Source organism: Lates calcarifer, linkage group LG13 (genome assembly GCF_001640805.2).
Source record: "Lates calcarifer isolate ASB-BC8 linkage group LG13, TLL_Latcal_v3, whole genome shotgun sequence".
NCBI lineage: Eukaryota > Metazoa > Chordata > Actinopteri > Centropomidae > Lates > Lates calcarifer.
Genome location: NC_066845.1, coordinates 24398157 through 24420714, shown reverse-complemented (window position 1 = coordinate 24420714; position 22558 = coordinate 24398157). Strand labels below are relative to the sequence as shown.

General features: G+C 39.4%; 2 protein-coding genes across 3 annotated transcripts; one reads left to right on the top strand and one right to left on the bottom strand.

Annotated features, from left to right (window-relative positions):
• Positions 1-1726: 1726 nt before the first annotated feature.
• On the bottom strand, positions 1727-16315 carry LOC108891352 (SEC14-like protein 2). 2 transcript variants are annotated; one of them, XM_018688488.2, is made up of 12 exons: positions 15986-16315; positions 14027-14102; positions 10711-10754; positions 8986-9048; positions 8702-8890; positions 7183-7278; positions 7037-7097; positions 6876-6959; positions 6683-6789; positions 3619-3758; positions 3082-3251; positions 1727-2995 (listed from the first exon to the last, which is right to left on the bottom strand). In XM_018688488.2, exons 1-12 carry the CDS (start codon positions 16037-16039, stop codon positions 2844-2846), a joined length of 1236 nt encoding a protein of 411 aa, XP_018544004.1. In that variant the 5' UTR covers positions 16040-16315; the 3' UTR covers positions 1727-2843. The 2 variants fall into 2 exon arrangements, with proteins under 2 accessions (XP_018544004.1, XP_018544005.1); XM_018688489.2 differs by lacking the exons at positions 14027-14102; positions 15986-16315 and adding an exon at positions 13434-13820.
• Positions 16316-17080: 765 nt separating this feature from the next.
• On the top strand, positions 17081-21756 carry rnf215 (ring finger protein 215). Its single transcript, XM_018688491.2, has 10 exons — positions 17081-17703; positions 18255-18407; positions 18533-18604; positions 18782-18867; positions 19564-19618; positions 19740-19844; positions 19932-20048; positions 20392-20535; positions 20627-20729; positions 21536-21756. Exons 1-10 carry the CDS (start codon positions 17479-17481, stop codon positions 21556-21558), a joined length of 1083 nt encoding a protein of 360 aa, XP_018544007.1. The 5' UTR covers positions 17081-17478; the 3' UTR covers positions 21559-21756.
• The last annotated feature ends 802 nt before the right edge of the window (positions 21757-22558 follow it).

The following is a 22558-nucleotide window of genomic DNA, read 5'->3' as shown; positions in this document are numbered from 1 at the left end:
CATAGTATAGTAAGGTGTCAAAAATGTCATAGTATAGTAAGGTGTCAAAAATGGTCAAAAAAATTCATAGTATAGTAAGGTGTCATAAACCATCAAAAAATGTCATAGTATAGTAAGGTGTCAAAAACCATCTAAAAAATGTCATAGTATAGTAAGGTGTCAAAAATGTCATAGTATAGTAAGGTGTCAAAAACCATCTAAAAAATGTCATAGTATAGTAAGGTGCCAAAAATGGTCAAAAAATGTCACTTTATACTAAGACCAAAAAAATGGATAAAAAATGTCATAGTATAGTAAGTTGTCTAAAAATGTCTGTAGTATGGTAAGGAGTCAAAAACCATCAAAAAATGTCAGTATAGTAAGTCGCTTAAAAATGTTGTAGTATAGAAAGGCGACAGTCAAAAAATGGAAATGTCAGTGTGTAACAAGGCAAAAAAGTGAAAAAATATGTCATCATTATAGCAGCTTTAATTTGTTACAGTATGTTCCAGACAAGAGGTTTTAAAGTGTCAAACTGCAGCTGAGATAATGACAGTCAGACTGAAAAGAATAAACTAACACTGACCTTCTGAAAAGGTCTTCACATCTGTCTCTTCTCTGTGATTTAATGATTAAAGTTTGAATCCTGCGGAGTAAAACACAACAAACATTAAGATAAAGATGTGACTTTTAACTCATCAAGATAAAAGCACGGAGAGTTTCTGGCTATTGAACTTCAAACTGTCAAAAGATAGACTAATGGACTAAACTAGTTCAAGAGTTAAATTTACTTTACACACAAATACAGAGGAAGCTGCTCTGACTGGAGAACTGACTCCACCAGGTCCTGATATTCACACAACAGCAGAGGAGCAGATTTCTCCAAAGTCAGTTACAATCTGAACCAAATCTGATTGATAGAAGCCAAAATGAAGCAAAATGACACTGAACTGGATATGTTCTTAATATTTTTATTATTTACTGCGCTGATGAGAAAGACAGAGGGAGAGAGAGGGAAAGGGAGAAAGAGCTGATGTTTAAATTCTTTTTTTTTTTTACTTGTACATTCATGAACTATGTAAATAAACATTAATAATGAGTTATGTATTTATGTCTTTAGATCAGTTACTGAAAACATATAATGTCTGTGTAAAGCTGTCTATGTTAAGCTGATAACATGATAAACCATCATAAACTGAGTTAAAATGACCAGAATAAATGACAAATGTCGGTTAAGTGAAAACAAACAGTGATGCCCACAAGTCATGTCACATGCGCCTCAAGTAACAGAAACACACACTCTTACCCAAGCAATATAAACGACTGAAAATGGAATTAAAATTCATCATTACAAGGTAATGCTAATACTAACGCTCGCTGCTAATGCTAATCTCCGACTTCATTTCTCCATCTCTACGTGGTCCTGGCCAATGATGTGACACGTGGCGTTGGCTGACTGGTTCTGATCCGCCTAGCAACCAACTCTGATTGGTGTTAAAATATGTAAATGACATGGATCATTAGCTGGATCATGAGAACACTAGCAGAATAATGGCATTATAATAATACGTTGTATTTTTATGATTTAGACATTTACACTTCCAAATCAATTCACCAAAATAAAGGATTGCTTCCAACTTTTGAGAAACATTTTAGTGAGTAAACATGCATGTAAACAACTTTCTTGTTTGTTTACATCCCTAAATGGGAGAAAAAATTAAAAACCACAGTCAGCTACCATTTTACATTTTGTTGAAAACTGGTTTTATTTATTTATAATGTTTTACAAGTTGATGCAACCTTCATCACATGAGAAAAGAAAGAGTTTATGTTGACTACATAGGTTGTTGGGGGAAAACTCTGAATTTTAACATGAACATATTGTTAAAAATCCAGCCACAGTCTACATTCAGTAATTGTCTAGTGAGAGTAAAAAACAAGTTTCATTCACATTCAATGCAAATGACTTGACATGAACCATCTGTAATACTGCATATTCTTGGAAACATTGATGCTCTTTATCTAAACAAACAGCGCTTACTTAAAATCTGACACAAGCTTTAGTATTTTAATAGCATAAACTAGTTATCATTTTCTGGAAATAAATTAGAAAATAAATATTTAAAGGAATGTCTTCAGCAAGTCTGATGCCTTCAGGTGCTCATTAGAGACCCAACCAATGGGTAATGAATTAAAAGATGAATAAAACTTAACAGTTTAGACCCCATTACAAATTACTCCACATGTTGTTATGACTTGATGTTCAATGTGGCAACTTTCATTGTCAATATTTCTGCAACAACACGAACAAAGAAAGAAAAGGATAACAGATGGTAACACAAACAGTAAATGGAAATGATGCATCAAAAAGGCCAAATAAAAGATCTGTACAAACTCTTTTGCTCAAAGTATCTGCTCATGAACCTTTCACTGCAGATACTTTAAATAAATTCTGATGCTGTACTGTTTCTTGACTGTCATGAGAGTCAATTTTTATGCCATAGACAAAAAAACTATAGAAAAAGTTGATCTAATTTTTGTGCTGCATTTTATATGTGTGGCTTGTCTTACACTTATTTCCATATTTAACTGGGCCACAGTGGAAGCAACTGATTTACATTTTCAACATTTTGTGTCATTACTTTAATTTTTGGATGAAGTGATTTTTCTAAATAAAATAATTCTAAATAAGGTCATTAAAGATGATTAAACAGTCATCAAACAGACAGATATAATACTATTAATTTACACAAATTGGCAGCTTGTTGCATTCAAATCAAGTATCTCAGGCTGTGCTTACTCGCGGCTAAAAAGTTACTGATCTGACAACATGGAAGTGGCACCTCGTGTCATAATCTTCTTGGTTATGACTGACTGTTGCCCTCAGCTTGCACATGGTCGCTGGACGCCACGTTGGTCTGTGCAGGCTGTAGGTGGTCTGGGAGCAGAACCTCGACAGTAAAACTGATTCTTTTGGCCTGGAAGATGCTGTAGGTGTTGTCAAATCTGAGCACATCTGTGGAGGAAAAGAGAAGAGAAGCTCATTTTTAATATTTCTGCACATTAAAGCCCTTTGAGCACCAGACTGACCCAGTTACTCACAGACTCCGGGGCGTTCACAGGTCAGAGATCCGTCCTCTGGGACTAGGTGGGCGTTGTAGCGCTGGCTGGGCACAACCTCCTGCATCTGAGCTGCCTTCTTCCATTCACCTTTTTTAGCCTTCAGAAATACCCCAAAGCCGATGTCTGCCCCCTCACTGGCAAACTGCCACCTAACAGGATGGAGAGGAAAAAAGGATGTTTTAAATTAATTATTTTGTGGATTGTGGATTTACTTAAAAAATAAAGACAGTGACATTTGGCGTCTTGTACATCAGTTGAAAGAACAGCAACTAAGAAAAGAAGCCACCACAGCATGTGATATTACTGTCTTTTGCTAAAGAATGCACAAAAAACTTAGATGTTTCTGAAAAATAACCTTTACAAAGTGCTAAAAATTTAAATGTATATTTAACTACATAAGCATTTTTTAACAAGGATGACTATTATGCGCTAAGATATTTATTTTACTCCAATTTAAATCAGATAAAAGAAGCAAATCTTTAACTTAAATAACCTTTAACACTATGAGGCACACACCTGAGGACGCAGCCTGGGAACAAGATCTCATAGTCCAGCTGCTGGGAGGATCCTCGACTGACGGTCATACACTGCTCATAGTCCACCTTAACATGGTCCCGCACGTAGTAGGAGGGGGGAACTGGGCCGACATGATTTATCTGCAACACAGACAACGAGAGTCAAAATACAGGCGTCAACAAACACTTGATACATGAAATGTTTGAGTAGCAGAAGGAGGAAGAGAAAAGCTTCACTTACTGTGATTCTCTGTCAGTATTTATATCTATGATCTTGTTTTTTTTCTCCTTTTGCACAAAACTTTCTCAGAAAAACAACAAGTGGTTCACTCTTTTCCATTTTCCTGTTTATTCACATTGAGTCAGTTATTTCCCAGTACAACGCAGTACAGGAATAAACCAGCAGGGGGCAGTGATTTCCTGACATGTGGACTGGAATCTGTCTGTTCAGTCCAGCAGGTAATAACTAGGTGAACAATATACTAACACAGCTTAAGAAAATCTCTCCACTTGTTTCCTGTTTTTTTTTAAGCCTGTTCATTTTAACACTGAGCCTGTTTGTTATTGTTGTTTGCGAGAGGTGAGTGTTATTACGAGGGAAGTCAAACTCATCTGAAACCACTTCTCTAAAAGTCTTAACTGAGCGGTTATTTGGAAACTTCCAACACAGAGAAAGATTACAGAGAGAAAGGCATTACTAAAAGAAAAAAATACACATTCTATATATTCCATTAAAGAGCAAAACGTCATCAGGCTTCTCCTCATTTTTGATTCTTTACATAAACTGTAAAGGAAATTTTGAGGAAAAACCTTCATTTACAAGATACATAAGGCTCAGAAGTTTTTATAGGAAGCAAATTGCAGAGATTGTGTGTGAAAATGAATCTTTGCTGCTGCTGCATAGATCACTGCAATTTAAAACAGACAAAGTTTAACAACTACAGTAAATGTTTCTTGTGCAGTTCAAGTGCTTTCTTTCAGGCCCATAAATGATGTCCAGTTCTTAAAGGAATAAAAAGATTATTTCACTTTCTGGTGGAGAGTTAGATGAGAAGACTGACAGCGAGCAGCAGGCTAGCTTAGCTTAGCACAAAGACTTGAAACAGAGGGAAACAGTTAGCCTAGCAGCACCTCTGAAGATCACCATTTAGCTCATAAACTGGTTTATTGTGGTTTTACTGGGTGTTATGTGTTGAACTACTGTGCTTCCAGTCTTTGTGCTGAGTGAAGAAAGTCATCCTTCAGGCTTTAGCTTCATATTTACACGTACAGTTATGAGAATGATCAATCCTCTCTTCTAACTCTCGCCAAGAAAATTTTATTTTAAAAAATTACCCAGTTCCTACAGCCTAACCAAAATAACACAGTACAACATCAAGGACACACAGCTAGCTAACTTAAAAAAAAAATTAAATTAGAAAAAAGAAAACACTTTGAGGCTGTGCATCACAATTCCTTGACTCCTGAATGCGTCCGAAAATGACTTTCTCTCCTCCTGATCCTCATCTGTCCTGGGCCCAATTATTTATCTACAGAAACAGTGACAAACAGTCAGTTTTCTAGAGTATTATCTATTAGCGCGCTGACTACTCAAGCTGCCTACAACAGCATCTCTAACAGCATCTCTTAGGCTGAAGCTGTCTGTTATTTGTACGCAGCAGGGCAGGACTGCAGCTGGAGTATTTTAATTAACAGTTTCCTTGTCGAGGTCCTCTGTCATTACTTGTATAATTCAGACAACACACTCTCTGTTCAGTGCAAACTGCATCCTCTTTGCTTCAGTTATATCCTCTGTTTTTAGTGTGTGTTGTATTGATTCGTTCTGCCACAGACGGCCAGTCCAGAGTCGTCCTTGCATTGTCATTGACCCACTGTGATCAAACTGGATCATTCATGTGTAACAGGATTCCTCACAGAGCCAGCGTTAACATTTCATGATCCAGCGTTAACAGAAAACACCTCATCCACTGGATGTTTGCTCCTGTTCAGGTAAAATATTTTTTTTTTTCATATTTTCTTCTTGGCCGTGACAGGAAGAACAGGAGGGATGGGAACTCACACAAACATAATTTGCCAGTCAAATGTAAAAGCCACAGTATTTGAAGTACACAGTATGCATATGAGCCAGCCAGTCTCTCTCCAAAGCAAAGCTGTGAGCTGCTAAACTGAGCACAGGATACAAGCCAGTGACTGAAAACTGCAGAGCAAGAGTCAAAAGCTTCAGAAAACAGAGTCGACATATATGAAACTACAACAAAGGAAGTTATTTCAGCACAGAGATGCAGGAGTTGCAGGTTTGTTATTACTCTACAAGAGGGCTGATCAGGTTTGGTTCAGACTTCAGTCTCCAGTACAGGACTGTTGGTCCCTCTGTCTGATAATCATGAAAGATGTCTCGTCATTCAAAACAGCTCTGTTAGGCAAAAACTACTGAGTGTAACTGTATCGTGATGATGAAATTACAGGTCTTTATTTATATTGTGACACTGATTTCAACCACAACTGTGGCTTTATCTGCTCAGCAAAGAAATAAACAGTTGAATTTGGTAAACATACCTTTGAAAAAACTAATATTTGCTTTTTGCTTTGTCTTTGAGTCATTTTGGGAATAATGTTTAATTATATAAAAATAATAATTCCAGCATACACGAAGTGGAGAGTTACTGCAGTGACCCTGGACAGAGTTAAAAAGCCTAAACTTACTCCAAAAATTGTAACTGTCAGAGCAGCTGTTATTAAGAGAGCGAGTATATTTATTCTCTTGTGTACATCATTTTTCTCACAAGCTGAGAAATGATTCAGTGTGTCAGTAACAGCTACAAGTTATAAAACCACCGGTGCACAGCTTCAACAGGACGCAAATGCTTATGAAAAAATGTCAATAAAAACATTTCAAACAAAGCTTTATATACTGTATTTTCTCATGAATGGGTCAATGAATGCATCTCCAAAATAATTAAACAGCATCTGCAATGGATACTCGTCTCCTCCAACCTGTCAGCCCTCTTTTATAGCTAAAAAAAACAGCACCCATAGGTGCACAGGATGCTGAATGACTGACTCACCCTCGTCCGACAGCGAGGATCTCCATCAGGATCTGTCAGTTTCCCCCCGTATATCACCGGCAGCTCCTCTGCGTCGATGTACTTCAGTAAAACCTCCTGCCAGTTCGCTGTCAAAACAGAGAAGCACATTCAAATCCACCTGGCCTGGGTAGATCCCTTTAAAATAAGATGTAATGATACTGTAGCGTCTCACCCCCAAGGACGTAGATCTTCTGTCTCGTGTTCTCACTCAGAAAGTGCTTGACGAGGTTGTAGGCCACAGGAAAGAGTTTAGGAGCTACAGGAGAAAAAATAAGCAACAAGAATCCAAACTGTGGAAGCAGGATAATATGAAAACACACGAATCAAATTTACCTTTAATAACAAACAGTCTCTTCAAACCCTCTGGGTAGTTGTCTTCAAACATCTGGAGGATCTGGTGATGGAGAGGAACATATTTGAAGATGCAGAAAGACTCATTAACCTGCTTCTATGTCTACGCTGTATGTGTGTGTCTGTACCTCTCCATATGTTTCTATAGCAGGCTTCCATAAGTGTTTCAGACCCAGACCTTCAACATCGTAGATCATCGTGATCGACTCCACGTTCCTCCCCAGCTGCATGGAGACAGAGAGAGAGGGAGACAGGAGGACAGTTTAATTTGTGGAGCTATAAAATAAAAATAAAAGCAGCTATACTTTAAGTGGTAGAACAGGTCGGCCATTAACTCTAGGGTTTAATGTCAAAGTAGAACTGAGGAACCCCAATCTCACTAAATGAATGTTAAGTAATAAAGTAATATAAAATATATGATAGACGAAAAAGGTATAACATTAAAACAAATAAATAAATTATAATTAAAGGACGCCACAAAGGATAATTAACCCATATGTAATGTTATAGTGGGTTACATTTCTATATTTACTTTATTTCTATATATTTTGAAGGTTATATCACTTTAATTTATCTTCATCTTATCATTATGCTATTCTATTCCTCTTTCTTTATCTGTACTGTGAAATTGAGCACTGCAAAGCAACGATTTCCTGCAAGGAATTAAAAAAGGATCCTGATTCTGATTCTGATTAAATAATATATAAATAATAAAAAGTGATACTGAATGACCTTGCTTTTCAAGGGTTTTTACACCTCCTTGTAAAAGCATTATAAATACTTGTGTTCATACTGAGATTAAAATGGCTTCAAACTTTGTCTTCTCTTGTGTTTAGGTCATTTCTGTCCCGGGCAAAAATTAGAAAAAAAACTTTTAAGAGAAAACTGAGGGAAACTGACACCACTGCTGAAAAAAGAGATTAACAGTCAATGCTAGCAGCTCTGTAAGGTTCTAGCAGTGCTTTGAGCTCAATGCCAACATGCTAATGCTAAGTAGATATAATGTTTAGCATGTTCAGTGTCTTTGTTTATTGCATTAACGTGTATCTGCTACTTTCATTAGGTTTCCAGGTATTTCATCATGTCCACCAAAATAGTGGACAGACAAAATTTACATACTGATGACGGAGCTAAAGGAAAAGTCAGGGGACGACCAAAGTTAGCAATCGGTTAGCTTACACACTACAAGATAATCAAAGTCCGATCCGATCAAATTCAACAATGGACTGATTATCTGATGGTTCTAAAGATAATCTTGATTTTTCCCTCCCCGACGATCGGGACCGCCCCGATAAATATTAAACATGTCCAATATTTACGATCAGAAATCCAGTTGGGGTGGGGGGGTGGGGGGCACCGAGGAAAGCCGCGCACGCAGTCTGAGGATTTATTGTCACGTAGAACGAAACGATAGCCAATCAGGAAGCGAGCTGACTGAGGACGGAAGCACAACAAACGAGAGGCGTCGTAGCCCGCCATGTTTGTTTACTCTGAAGTCGCGTTTGACCGCGCGAGATTTTGAGTTTTGAGAGTCCAGGCTGGTTTTTGGCGGTGAATTTGTGAAATCTGTCATTATTAGCCTCTGTATGATACATTAATACATATATTAATAAAGATAAATAAACTCTCTCCTCTCTGAGTTCTTACCCTCTGTGATTGGAGGTTACATTCCTTCTGCAGCATCTCACAGTCTCTGATTTTGGACTTGATGAAGTCTTGTTTGGAGGCGGACAGGAAGAGGCCTTTAGGATCCACTGGTCCGATCACGTCGTACCAGATGGGGCTGCCCTCGAGGTCGTAACCACACATCCCTCCTGACAGATACTTCTCTATCACCTGCAGGAAAATGGATTTATTATTTTAAATTACTTTAAAGTAGATTAAACCTACAGTAGGCACTTGTTTATAGGGATTTTTTTTTTTTTTTTTACCTCTGGTGGACGCCATTCAGTGATTATTGTGTCTACTTTCATCTGTTTCCTGAACTCCAAATGCTGGAAAAGAAGATGGGCGCAGGTTCAGCAAAACTATTAATCAAATGATTCACGTGTTGTTATAAAACAGTGTTTCTCAGACTTCCTTGATGATGGACTGCCTGTACAGGGGCGGATCCACCCAAGCACAGTGTAGTGAATTAAGTGGCTTAGGAGGTTTGAGACAGACGGTAGATGATGTAAAACCTGCTCCGTCAGCAGGAAGGGGATCAGTTGTGTACCGCTGTGTACACACTACAGACACGCAAACACACCAACGCAGGAAACTGGCTCACAGGCCGTTTTGATATGTACACTGTATTTACAGGTTTGTCTTCACCCTGGTCGAGAGATTCAAGAAGTAGCAGATAATTTGAAGCTAAACAATCATTTATCAGCTTGAGGAGGTTTGTTCAAAACTTAAAGTCACTGTAAACACTGTCTTCACATGTCTTTATCTCTAGCTAACTCAGTTAACTGAACAAACAACGGTGGCCCTGAAGGCTCAACACACAGCAAACACACGCAAATGAAGAATGAAACATCTTCACCAGTTTGACAACACGTGAGCAGCATTTTGTCTGGAAACAACCAAATACAGAAACACGCTGGAAATTAATCGATAATTTGTCTTGTCTTTTTGCATGTTTTTGTTAAGCTGCAATGTGTTAGACTCTCAGGGCCACCGTACTTTAGGCTTCTGGCGAGCAAGTACTGTATATAGAAAAGCAACAATGTTAATGTTAATAAAGTGGTGCAGGGATGAGTGCTAAAACATGGAGGTAAGTTAGCATGTTAGCATTTCCTGTTCCCTCGTCCTTTTAACACAAGCTCAAGAAATTTTCATGTTTTATTACATGACATAAAACACACTAAAAAATACCCCACTTGAGATTTCACTCTCTTAGGAAGGAAAAAAAAACTCAAGAAACTCATAAACCTTTAAAATGTTGTTGCAGTACACCTACACAAGCTAACCGTAACCGTTTGGTTTTCTTACATGTATTAGAATATGTCAATATCTGAAAGTAAACATATCAGTAATCCCTTTAAACACATCACATGCTGCTGTTTTTTAAGATCATTTTTAGTTTAAATGTTTGTAGTTCCCAGCCTCTACTGAACTTAAACCCCTACACCCTTGCTAACACCTGTGACGCCATGTCTTATGAAAGGGGTCACTACAACTCTACAACTTTACTGAGCTTTTTAGCCTGTTTTTTTTACTGTTTTGGATCAGTGCCACCATCAGCCCTGCCTGTATGACCCAGCACCAAACACAAGCCCCATTTGGACTGGATTATTTCTCTCGTCTGAACTGGTCAGGTGTTCAGCGTATGTAGGTGATTTTTCACCCCCACCTCAGCAAATTCAGTTACTGTAGTTTTACATTAGATGTCTATAAATCATATTCTGTCACCTCAAGTGCTGAAAGCTCATTTAATCTGTTTGTCTCTATCTTATCCCCTCAGGCCGCTGTGACGACTCATTACCACTCAGCTCCTCTCTAATGTGCAGCCACTCCTGAGCTGATGGACTGAACAGTCTGTGCTGCACAGTCACACACAATAAAGATTAGTCACTGATAGAGAGGGTGTATCTTCACTCTCAGGTCAGTACATAATTTGTCCTGTTTTTTTTATTCTTTAAAAACATCTTATCTTACAGATAAAAGTCGATTACCTTTCGCAGCATGGCCTCAGACTTCTGTACATTGAAGTTTCTGGCTGAAAAAGAGTAAGGAAAGAGAAAAGACATGATTAGTACAAAGATCTAAAATAACAGGAGAAGGAAAAGGGAGAGAGGGAAATAAAAGACACAAGAAAACATATAAAAATGAGAATAAAATGCAGAAACAACAAAAATAAAGTTTTAGAGTCAAAAGAAAAACAAAAGTTTTAGTTTTAAAATGGAGGATGTGCACTGATTTGTCTTTTCTGAAACTTTACAGGAGGTTGATGAACAATATAATAAACTGTATGATTTTAAAATATCTTTTCAAGTTTGTCTGACTAACTCATAATCAACCGCATCCCTAGAAAACCTTAAGGACATTTAGCCTTGCATTATGTGATAATGTGATCATTCAAAGCCAGTTACACATCATCACACATCCTTATGCTGCAGTCAGTAACTGCCCTTAATTGCATATTTTTTTTTCCTGTATATATTTTAAATATTTTCTTAGCTTTTTTTCTTTACACATTTTGCTGTCACCAAATTGTTGCTGTCTCTGCAGAACCTCCTTCACAGGTTCAACAAAGTTCATCTATTTATCTATCATGCACAACATCCTCCTCCAGAATGGTCAGTATTAAAACCAGTGTGTCAGTGTGACTGATCCAGAACAGAGCGGACACACAGTCCACCGTCTAATACTCCCTCTAAGGTGATTAGCTCTGCAGCTGCCGGTCCAGTGGAAAAGCACGGCAGCGTTGTTGCTGCGAAGTGAGACTCACAACTTACTCCAGCAGCAGATTACACTGCAGCTAATGCTCCATCCTGGCACCTGAACCGCGGCCTCGAGGGAACTGAGCGAGCCAAAATTACAAAAGCAACAAAGCAGGATCGTTTGTTGTTTTGGGTCAGTAATGAGTGTTTTACTCAGTTTAACCCATTTATTATTGATCGTGGATATTACAGTGGCTGCCTTTGTTCTCCAGTGACCCCAAAGAGGATGATGCTGCCACTTTATAACACAGAAATATAACATTTGATGTTATCTGAAGCTGTGATAAAGGTTTATAACGTAGCTCGTGGCAGCACATTATCTGATAACATTTAACAGTACCACCCTTAGACCAGTTTAATGTTTAATGCTAATGAGTTTAATGAAACTTGGAGGGACAATGCACTTTGTGACCCGGCTGTGGTCTTTTAACTCATCACAGCTCTATATCACGCTTTTTAAAGGTTGAATTTAAAGGTAAAGTAACAGCTTCAAAAGGAAACTGGGCAACAAGAAGATCTTTTTACTGACTGATCAGATGCCCAGAGGTGTCAGTTACAAGCAAAGAAAAGTTGGTTGGTTAGTTTCTTTCAGATAAAAGAAATAAATCTGGTGAGAGAGGAGGCAAACTTCCCCTAAACTCAAGAAAGAAAGTTTGGGATTATTCAAGAACTAATCAGACGTCATGACTTTACGTGATTTTAGTTTGGTTTAAAAATCTCTTTATATTATCTGGAGTATTATCTGGAGTTTAAGAGAGAAAATAAAATCAGAGTAAAAGGGAAGTCTGAGGTTTGTAACTGGACCCGAGCTTCAGTATTGTTTCGAGGACGCTGCTGCTTCAAAGCCTTGTCTCACTGAAATCTGGTACAAACTGTAGACAATGATACTTGGTCCAGTCCGGTGCATCTGATATGAGGGGTTAAAGACGGGTCAGAGGATGAATTGGTGTCATTTAACCTGCAGTTTATCTCTAAAGGTGGAGCTCTGGAAAGCTAAATATATTCCTGGTTGTTGAGTGATCACTCTCTTTTTCACTCTGTAATTCTTCCTCTGAACGCTGACGTTCTTTATTTTACCTGGAGCAGCAGCTTTAGCCTGCTTCGTCTCCATCAGAGGGTTTAGTCAACACTGTGCGAACTCATCTGGCAAGAGCCTGAATTTAACAAAGGTTCATTAATATGTAAAAGTCCTGCACTCCAGCTTTAACAGCTACAACCTGTTCAATCACTCAGGTGTAATAAACACACTCCTCACTCTCATTTCTTTTTACACTGTCACTTCTGTACTGGCCTTTTGTTGTTGTTCAAACTTCTACCTCATTGTGTTTATCCCTATTTTATTTTATATTCAAAGTTAGTTAAAATTTCCTTTCATTGTTTTTCAAACAACGACAGTAAAGATCTACTCTATTCTACTCTACTCTGTTACTCGAGCTTTTGAAAAACTCCTCAAACTCACCTCTTCACCGAGACCTTCAACCTCTAGCTGTTTATGTCGTGTCCTTTTTTGCTTTGTTTTGTAAAGCGTCCTTGGGTTTCTTGAAAGGCTCTGAATAAATCTAAGTTATTATCATTATTACTTCATGTTGCAGAAAATTGGAGGAAAAGGTGTTTTTCTGTTCATCTCACGTGGATATAAAGACCCTCAAGTTACAGTGTTCACCCTGAGTCTGGCTCTACTCGAGGCTTCTGCCTCTTGAAGGAAGTTTTTCCTCTAAAAAGTGCTTGGATCTCTCGTTACTAGATGTGAATAGAAGTCAGGAGCAGGTGAGAAAAATAATCACAATAGTAAAGTTTGAATAAGAGTCAGAAGACGACCTCACAGAACTGAGAGACCAAAAAACTTTGAGTGTGTGTGAAGAACAAAATCAGTGGATTCCCTCTGCTTGAATGGCAGCCATCTTTACAGACATGAATCATTCAGAGCCCAAACAAACCCTCACTGTGACGCTGACCTTTCTGTGACCTGCAGCAATCATCCAGTAACACCTGATTACAGAGAACAATTCTTCCTCACTGCCATTCTGATGTGACGCCCAGGAGAGTGACAGCGCCGCAGCAGCTGAGCGTCTCCTGGTCGTCGGGGCTGCAGTCTTGTCGTAGTGCACCTTTAATGCGATTATCCCCGGATTAGCCTGATACGTGGAGTCCTGGACCTCCAGAAGTCTCCAGAACTAATCGGAACAAGGCCTTGCTTTAATCGCCGCTTCCAGTTTCTGAGTCTGAGCGCACATCCTCAACCTCAACCCTCCGCGAGGAAAGTTGTGTGGTTTGAGCATCGTGTTCCTGACGCAGAAACCATGTGAGAGTCTTACTCAACCGCCACAAACAAGAGTGTTTACGAGCGTTGCATCAGGTCCTTTCATGTAATAAACCACTGCTGCTTCTGCCTGTCGCACAAATGCAATGACACCAACCTACTTTCCCTGCGAATGCATTTGAATTATTACATTAATAATCATAAATATACCAGAAAGGAGGAAGGTTACAGAGGAGGTTTTATGCTTTTTCTTTAAGAGCAGCAGGTGCTGCTTGTCTGTCAACTCACCTCTGAGCCAGCGCAACAGGAAGTGGTCGTGCTGTGCAGGAAGTTGAGGAAGAATGTCTTGTACCCTCTCTCGAAACTACAGCCGGAGGAAAGAGGGAAGAAGAGACAGAGTGAATTTCAATACCAGAAAGACTTTCAGGGAAATCTTTAAGTGAATATTTACAGTTATGAGCCTGGAGGTAAAAAAAAAAAAAAAAAACAAGTGTCTGTTTATGTTTTCACTGAGGAGCTTTTTATCTCTGATCACCAGGTTTTATTCACTAATTCTGCTGAAGCTTGTGACTCTGTGACTGATCATTTTACACACTTTAAAGGCAATGTTTAACAGTGGATGCCTGGAAATTTTTTTTTCTCATGCATGGCTAGAAAAACAGTCAAGACAGTGTCCCTACTTTTAAAGTTTAATCTGCACTGCGTGGCCTATGGGGCTGCAAAACAGTCTGCCAATTATTAATTAATGATATGATTAAAATATTAAGTGAAAATATGAAGTTTTATCAAACCCAAGTTGATATAAATTGTTCGTTCGACCAACAAAAACCCAAAGAAAATGTCCAGTCACAAGAAGAAGTCTGAGTATGAAAGTCAGAGAGTCGGCTGCCAAAGAGGAATATCGATAAACCCCAGCAGATCGAGGGTCTGCCGTCTTCAGTATCGTTTTCTGAGTATCTTCACCTATTTCTAAAAAAACTAAACATACACTGAGGATCTGTTATGATGGTACCAGCCTCTGGGTTTTTCTGGGATTTTCCAAACACCATTAATTCAGAGTCTTGGCAACGCTTCATCAGTGCCCTCCCGCCCGAGACAGTGAGCTGGAAGCTTTGGAGCATATTAAAATCTTACAGTTTATCGTAACAGAAAACAGCAAGTACTCAAACCAGCTGTAAATGGTAAATGTTTATCATGTTTGCAGACAAATTGAGCTTCACTCTGCTGCTGTAACAGCCTCCACTCCTCTGGTTTCTGCAGGGATTTACTCCCATTGAGCCACAAGAGCATTAGTGAGACGTTGGACAACAAAGTCTGGACCTCAGTGATCATCGCTGAGGTGTTGGGTGGAGCTGAGCATCATACATCTCTAACCAAATAAAACAAGACGTAATAAGAGATTATGACTGGAATATAGAGAGACAGTGAGTTTATCAGGAGTAATTAGTGATGATTTTCATTATTGGTTAATCATTTATGTCATTTTCCAAGCAAAAAAAAAAAAAAATATATATATATATATATATAGTCACATGTGATTTAAACGATTTAACTATTTAAAAATCCATCCAATCCCTCGCTTGTTTCTATAATATAACAATATATATGATGATATGTAATTACATTATAAGACACCAGTGATTTATAGATCAGTTAGAGGCATTAAAAAGAACAGGTGACAGTTAAGTTCTGCAACAATTTATCAATTAGTTAAAGGACAAAATTATTATTATTTTGATAAGTGATTCATTTCAAATGTTTTTCTTTGTGATATATGATATAAACCAAACATTTTTGACAGTTTTAGTCATTTTTTCACGACTATTTGCTGACATTTATAGAGACAAAATGAATATTTGAGAAGGAAATAAAGAAATAAATATCATCAGTCAGTCAGGAGTCATGTAAGGGTAACGTAATCTCATAACCTGATAAACCAAAAGTCCAAATAATGGATCAGCTGCTTAAAAAAAAACCTATATGAACATATTAATCATTAAAAAAACTGTTGTTATATAACTGATACCGTGACAAAGGGAATTATGGTAAAGAGATCACTCTTTATATTATGCTATAAAAATAACAAGCTGTATGCAACACACTGTAAACTCCCTCAGATAATATTAGAGCAAACCACGTGATAAGAGGAAACTGTTATGAGATAAGGCAACTGGAAGCAGCATCACACCCAGTAAATCCGGTATAAAACTGTCATTATTATTATTATTATTATTAATACAAACTCACCTGCTCTAGCGCTTCAGCCTGTTTAGGACTGAGGTCTCCGACTCTCCCGCTCATGTCTGCGACCAGATGATGATGTGAGAATAAAACACGCGCTCCTCCAAACTCTGATTTTACAGGCAGAGAAACAGCACCGTCACCGTTAACCGTGACCGGCGGGTTGTCGGCCTCTGACGCGTCTCCGTGATGCTCATGCACGGCGTCAGTGTCCTGTTATCCCCGCTGTCAGCTGCTGCCTGCAGATGGAAACGGAGGAGGGAAAAAATGTAAACACGAGTCTCACACCGCCCGTTTGAGTCGATCCAGCCCAACCAGCTGACTCGGCCAAAGATCGGAGAAATAACAGGAAGGTTACTCGGAGCGAAAAAGAGGAACCAGAGGAGAAGTCCTGCCCCTCTCCGAGCTTCACTAGCCTTTTTTTAAAAGAGACTTTTGTCAATTATCTACTAATATTTGCTAATATCTATTAATATGTGTATTTTTTGTTTGTTTATTTATTCTTTTTATAATCCCTCCTGCTTTACTGGGTAAACATCATCATTATCACATGATTTATCACGTCTTAAACCAGTAAAATGTCAGGCTGTTTAAGGTAAATAATTCAGAATAACAGTGCTTCCTCTAATTATGGCATCTGGGAAAGAATCGGTCTGTTTTGAGTGACTCATGTCCATTCCAAAATAATAGACGATCTTTGTTAATAATCTGAAAACCTCACACATGCGCACAGAGAACAAGAGCGGTAAAAATGCTTTTTATTTGATTCAGCCATTAAAATTAGTTATTCCCATCGGCTACTATTAAAACTCTTTAACACTAAATTTTTTACACATTACAGCCGTCTTTCCTAATTACGAAACGGTTATGATATTGTCGCAGTGCGCAAGTGCAACATTATACAGGTACAAGTTGCTTAATTTTTCGTTTAAAGTGCTCACTCACAATAAATATCGGGCTATGACAGTGAAAATGGATCACTACTCGTGTTATAATAAGTGAAAACCCGGGATGACAGTTTTTACAGCTTTATTTTGTAGCGGTTTTGTTGGTTATGAGTCACGGCTTTAAAGCAAAAGCGGAAGTACGGGGCGGCATTCTCTCAACGTGATACATTCTTCTTTGAGGGTAAACTCAACGGTTAAAAAACGGTGACGCTGTAATGTGTCATTGTTTTGTAAATGTATGTTTCCTGTCGACATGTGTTTCCCGATGCGTCCCCCCTCGGTGATCATGATTAGGATGTGGTTGGGTCAGGTAAAGGTGGGGGAGAATCACATATCGACGAGGAAACAAACTACTAGAGACAAGATAAAAATCGTCCGGCGTCTTCCGGTTGGGACCGGAAGTTGCCTTTGTTGTTTACATTCGTAGGGGTCTTGCTAACTGGCGAACAAAAACGCTAGCAGCCTTCCCATTAAGACTATGGCTGACAGTTGATTAGGTTTGTGTATTTATTGCAGTTTTTACTGTATTTTCTTTCTGTCGTCGCTCGGGCCATGGCTGCGGGTCGCTGCTGGTGCTGTCTGTGGGCAACGTTACCGCTCCTGCTCCTGCTGCGGTGGCAGGGGCTGCTGGTGGCGGCGGAGCAGGTCGCTCTGGTGGAGGTTTTCCTGGAGCAGCGGCCCGATGTCAGCGCTCTGCTCCAGGGGGAGGTGGTGGAGTCCAGCGGGGGTAGCGGGAGCTCCGAGGACCGGAAGGAGCTGGAGGGAGAGCTGGTCCTGGTGAGCCGGGTGGCTTTAACAACATATTTGTTAAACAGTTATTATCACTGTTACTTATATACAACATGCCTTAGGCGTTGAACTAAAATAAAATTTTCATCAAAATCACTCCTGCCAAAAAGCTGTAACTGTAAATACTGGCTGTCACTATTACAGCTACAGTTATTTTCATTATTTAATCCAAAGTTAATCTACTTAATTGATCTGAAGCATAAGCAAAACTTTCAGATTGATTGATTGTTATAGTAAACTGAATATTTTGGGGTTTGGACTGTTGATCAGACTAAACAATACATCTTCCACGGTTCCTTCTGATGTTTTAGACCAAATTATTTATGTTAATTTGGGAAAATGCCTGGCAGTTTATTTGATAATGAAAATAATCGCCCTAAACAGTCACTGCTGCTGAGCTGCTGAGCAAGGCAGCTTCTCCAGTGCATCTGCCTGGAGGCTTAGAGTTGTCAAAGCATGATTACACCTATTCACAGCTTGTTCTTTAAGGATTTCCACCCTGCAGTAGAAATGTCTACCCTGTTTCCTTGTGTCCTCAGGTTCAGGATGAGGAGATGCAGGTGAGCGGAGGGAAAGACGAGGACGAAGCCAAAGAGCAGGAGCCGTGGTTTGGGGTGGTGCCCGTGGAGATGGACGACAGCAAAGCCTCCACTGGGAACCAGGAGTCGTTTGCTGATGCAATGGTCAATAAAGTGAGTCGTGGTCACTGCAGGCCAGGAGTTATTTTGTGATCCAGTTTAATGTCCAGCTTTACCTCAAATAACATGAACACTCAGTGTATGTCAGTGTAAGTAAGTGATTCTTGTCTCTGTTAAAGATGAAGCGAGCCTTGGTCCTCGGAGCTTCAGCGCTGATCATTCTGGCTCTCAATCAAAACACCGTCAGTGAGGTAAAAGTTTAACTGGGAACTAAACACTAACCGTTTGGATCTTATTTCTCCATCATTTTCCATAGTAGCAATAGAAAACGCTGTCTTTTGCTTCTTAAGTTTAGATTTTTTTGTGTGTGTTTACCAGTTTGTCCAGCTCACGTTCACAGCCTAAAAACCTTTACCTTTCTGTTGCAGATGGATCTGTCTCAGGTGCTGTCTAAGCCCATCATTGTGATCCAGACATCTGAAAATGTCACTAAGCTGATTGGAGCTCTGCTCAGGTACACATCACTATATAGTCACGGATACTCCCATGTCACTGATAAAAAACAACAAAATACAGATTAACCTATGCAGAGGAGTGGGTGACAGAAGTATTGGTTGATCAAACTGTTAAACAACTCAACTTCATTTCTAGGTTAAGATTCCTTCAGTGTTCATAGTTCAGGAGGTGTTTACTAGGAGCCGAATTATCCACACAGGTCTCCTCCTCTCCAAAATAAACAGACCTGATAATTAAAACAGGAAAAAACACAGAATAAAGTAGTTTCACGTTAAAAATCAGGGTTTTCCTGGCGCTCTTCGGCGGACACAGAACGTCAGCAAGGTGCTGCGGGTTGTTAGCTGAGCTACGGCTAACGTTAACTTGTTTTCAGTGTAGGATTAGTCTTTCAGGAGAATTTTACTGGGAGCCGAATTATCCACACAGGTCTCCTCCTCTCCAAAATAACCAGACCAAGTAATTAAAACAAGTAAAAACATTGAATAAAACAGTTTCACTTTAAAAATCTTTGTTTTACTGTGACGCTCTTGGACACAGGACTTCGAGAGGGGCTGTTTGCTCACCTTGTTTCTCTAATTACTTAAGATCCAGACATCTGATGACAAAAATCAAATATGTAGAGTAATGTGTTCATAATATGGATCTACTGTAGATGTAGTAATGGAGCTTTAAATGCCAACTGATCTCTCTACAGGGGGCTTCAGGCGACAGCGAAAATCACGTACAAGACGATCCTGCAGGACAACCTGGTGAGCCCCATTACCGATCAGCTGACAGTGTGTTTTTTCAGTGGTTAGCACCCTCCAGTGGTGAGTGAACAGATGACAGGCTGAGCTGACACTGAGCACATGCTGCTGTGTGTTGGGGCAGGGAGCCACGCTCACGCTGTGGTCCAGCTGCGGCCGATCGAGAGGCGGACGCTACGGGGAGTGGCAGGGGGTCATCTGCACGGGAGAGACCAACTCCCAGGTCCAGGTGTGTTGGAGACGCAGAGTGAACACAGCATCAGCCCGTTTGTTTATTCGTTGTATTTTCGTCTAAGCACCGTCGTTGTGTTTGTAGAAGTACCTGCAGCAGCTGTGGGACACCGTCCTCCTCGTGGCTCTGATCCTCAGCACAGGAGTCATCGTTCAGGCCCGGTGGCAGTACCAGGACCACCAGCTGAATGACGACCTGGAGGTAAACTGCTCAGATTATCACAGATTATTACTTTGTTTTGCTAAATTCAGACACATATTTGTCATTTCTGTACTTCACCTTATTTTGGAGGCAAATACTGCACATTTTACTTCACTACATTTATTAGATAACTTCATTTGTTCTGAAAATGTAGATTAATAATAAAAAAAGAAATCAACAGATAAATTACTGCCGTATTAGAGGTTTAATGGATCATAAATGTAGTTTAAATTAGCTAAACTTTTACCAGCTGCAACATTAAAATGATATAAGCATTAACACACTGATGATTATAAAATTAAACTCTTCTCTAAGATGTTATGTGTTCTGCTTTGTTCTCCAGCTCCTTCCAAAACAGGACGTCCTGAAGCGAATGTCGTCTCTAAAGACCAAAACATATCGTCAGCCCAAACCCTGGTGCGACCCGTCCCAGCCGGTGGAGACGGACAACTGCGCCGTCTGTCTGGAGCCGTTCAACAACAACCAGGTCAGCCGAACACTGCCCAGCTCTGCCTGATGATTTACCTGTCCGTGCTGTTCGGTCTCTGGGATCATGTTGTGTTGTGTTGTGGTCTCAGTGTCTGCGGGTGCTGCCGTGTCTTCACGAGTACCACAGAGATTGTGTCGACCCCTGGCTGCTGCTGCAACACACCTGTCCTCTGTGCAAACGCAGCATCCTCAGTGAGTTCACCACACAGCTACACACACTGATACAGGTGTTTAAAAGGTGTTATCAGTGTTGGTTTTTGTATTTAAATCACTTACTTAAATGAGGCAATATGAAAATACTCAATTACAAGTAAAAGTACAGAATTATTAGCATCTAAATGAGCTGGAAGTATCAGAAGTAATAGTACTCGTTACACAGAATATTAGAATACTGATACAGTTGAGGTGGTAAAGTTATTTTACGTTTTTGTTCGACATGTAACTAAAACTTTCAGATATATTTACTGCAAAGTTGTACGTCAGTGTCATACTTGAGTAAATGTACTTAGTTACTTTATAATAAATAATAATAAATTCCACAACAAACCAAAACCAACATAAATTAGTTTAGTTTTAGTCTTAATAAGTTTTTAAATTCTAGTTTTTACTGACTGAAGCTGCATGAAGCGTTTGTTTTTTAAATTATACATCAAATGTAAATCAGTGCTTCTGCAGCTCCACAGATTTCTTCTTCTTTTTCCTTTTATTTCTTCTTTATTCTTTATATCTTTGAGTGTAAAACAAGGTTGTAAGTGTTGTAATTTTTTCTTGATTTATTAACATTTCAATAAAATGTTATTATATATTTTCAGAGCAGTTTTTTGTATCAGAAAAAGAAAATATGTACATTTGAGAGGCTGCAGTTCTTAAAATTAAATTCTTAGCTTTGTTCAAAACTGTGGCCAATTAATTTTATTTTCTTTCTTCTTCACTTACCTAGTAGTTGATTTCCTGCACGATCTCTTCAAACACGACTCAGAATCTTTCTTCTTCTCCAGGCAGCGTCTGCAAAGAGAGTTAACACTCACCTCCTCCTCCTGCTCCTCCTGCTCCTCCTGCTCCTCCTGCTCCTCCTCCTCCTCCTCCTGCTCCTGCTCCTCCTCCTGCTCCTCCGCTGCCGCCGCAGCAGCAGTACGACCTCCTCTGGGAACGAACCTCTCGTCCTTGGTGACACTCCAGTAGCCGACTTTTTAAAACTGACCTCGCCGCTTCCTCCTTCCAGCAATGGATTGTGGGAGCAAATCTCAACTTCTCACAGCAGCTGTCCGCCCCCGTCCGGACTGTGGAGCGGTCGGATTTTGACCTCTGACCTTCAGGGCGGGGTCTCACAGTGGTAGTATAAACACAATACTATGAAGTACTGTACCTGGTACTGTTGTGTATGAACAGTACTTCTTCCTGGGATCATGTTACTGTACAATTGTGGAAATATTTGTATGTATGTGTGACGTACGGCGGTGAAGATGTGACTCCTTCTGTTCAAACAGCTGAGCGACAGAACAGTTAATCTGTAAAAACATTGAGGTATTTAACGACCGGCCAGTGTCTAAATGATGTCAATAACCAACTAATTAACAGAGTTTAAATGTGACTGATCTTCTCGTGTCCAAACTCATAACTTGCAGTTAAATGTTAGGTGTAGTTTTAGTGCAGGATTAACTGTCCCACAGTCGGTAGCACAAATGGAAAAAGTGTTTGCACTTGTCCTTAACTTGCCTTATGACTTAAATGCAGACAAACACACCTCCTGGATTTTACTTTGAAACTCGAGATGTGGTTGTTACCGTAGCTAATTTAGTTGCAGTCGCACTGTTTTGACTAAGTAGTGATAGAGATGTTAAACAGGTAGGTGTGTAGAGTCTGTGGCCTCAGTTTCGTCAGGTTTTTACTCTTTTTTTTTTACGAGAGGTGATTGATAAGTTTGTGGTTTAAGGTAGAAGGAGATGAGTTAAACAGCTCTGGTTACCTGCACGTGTAAATCAGCTCTAAGAGTGATTATACAGGTAAGTTTGAAGTTAACG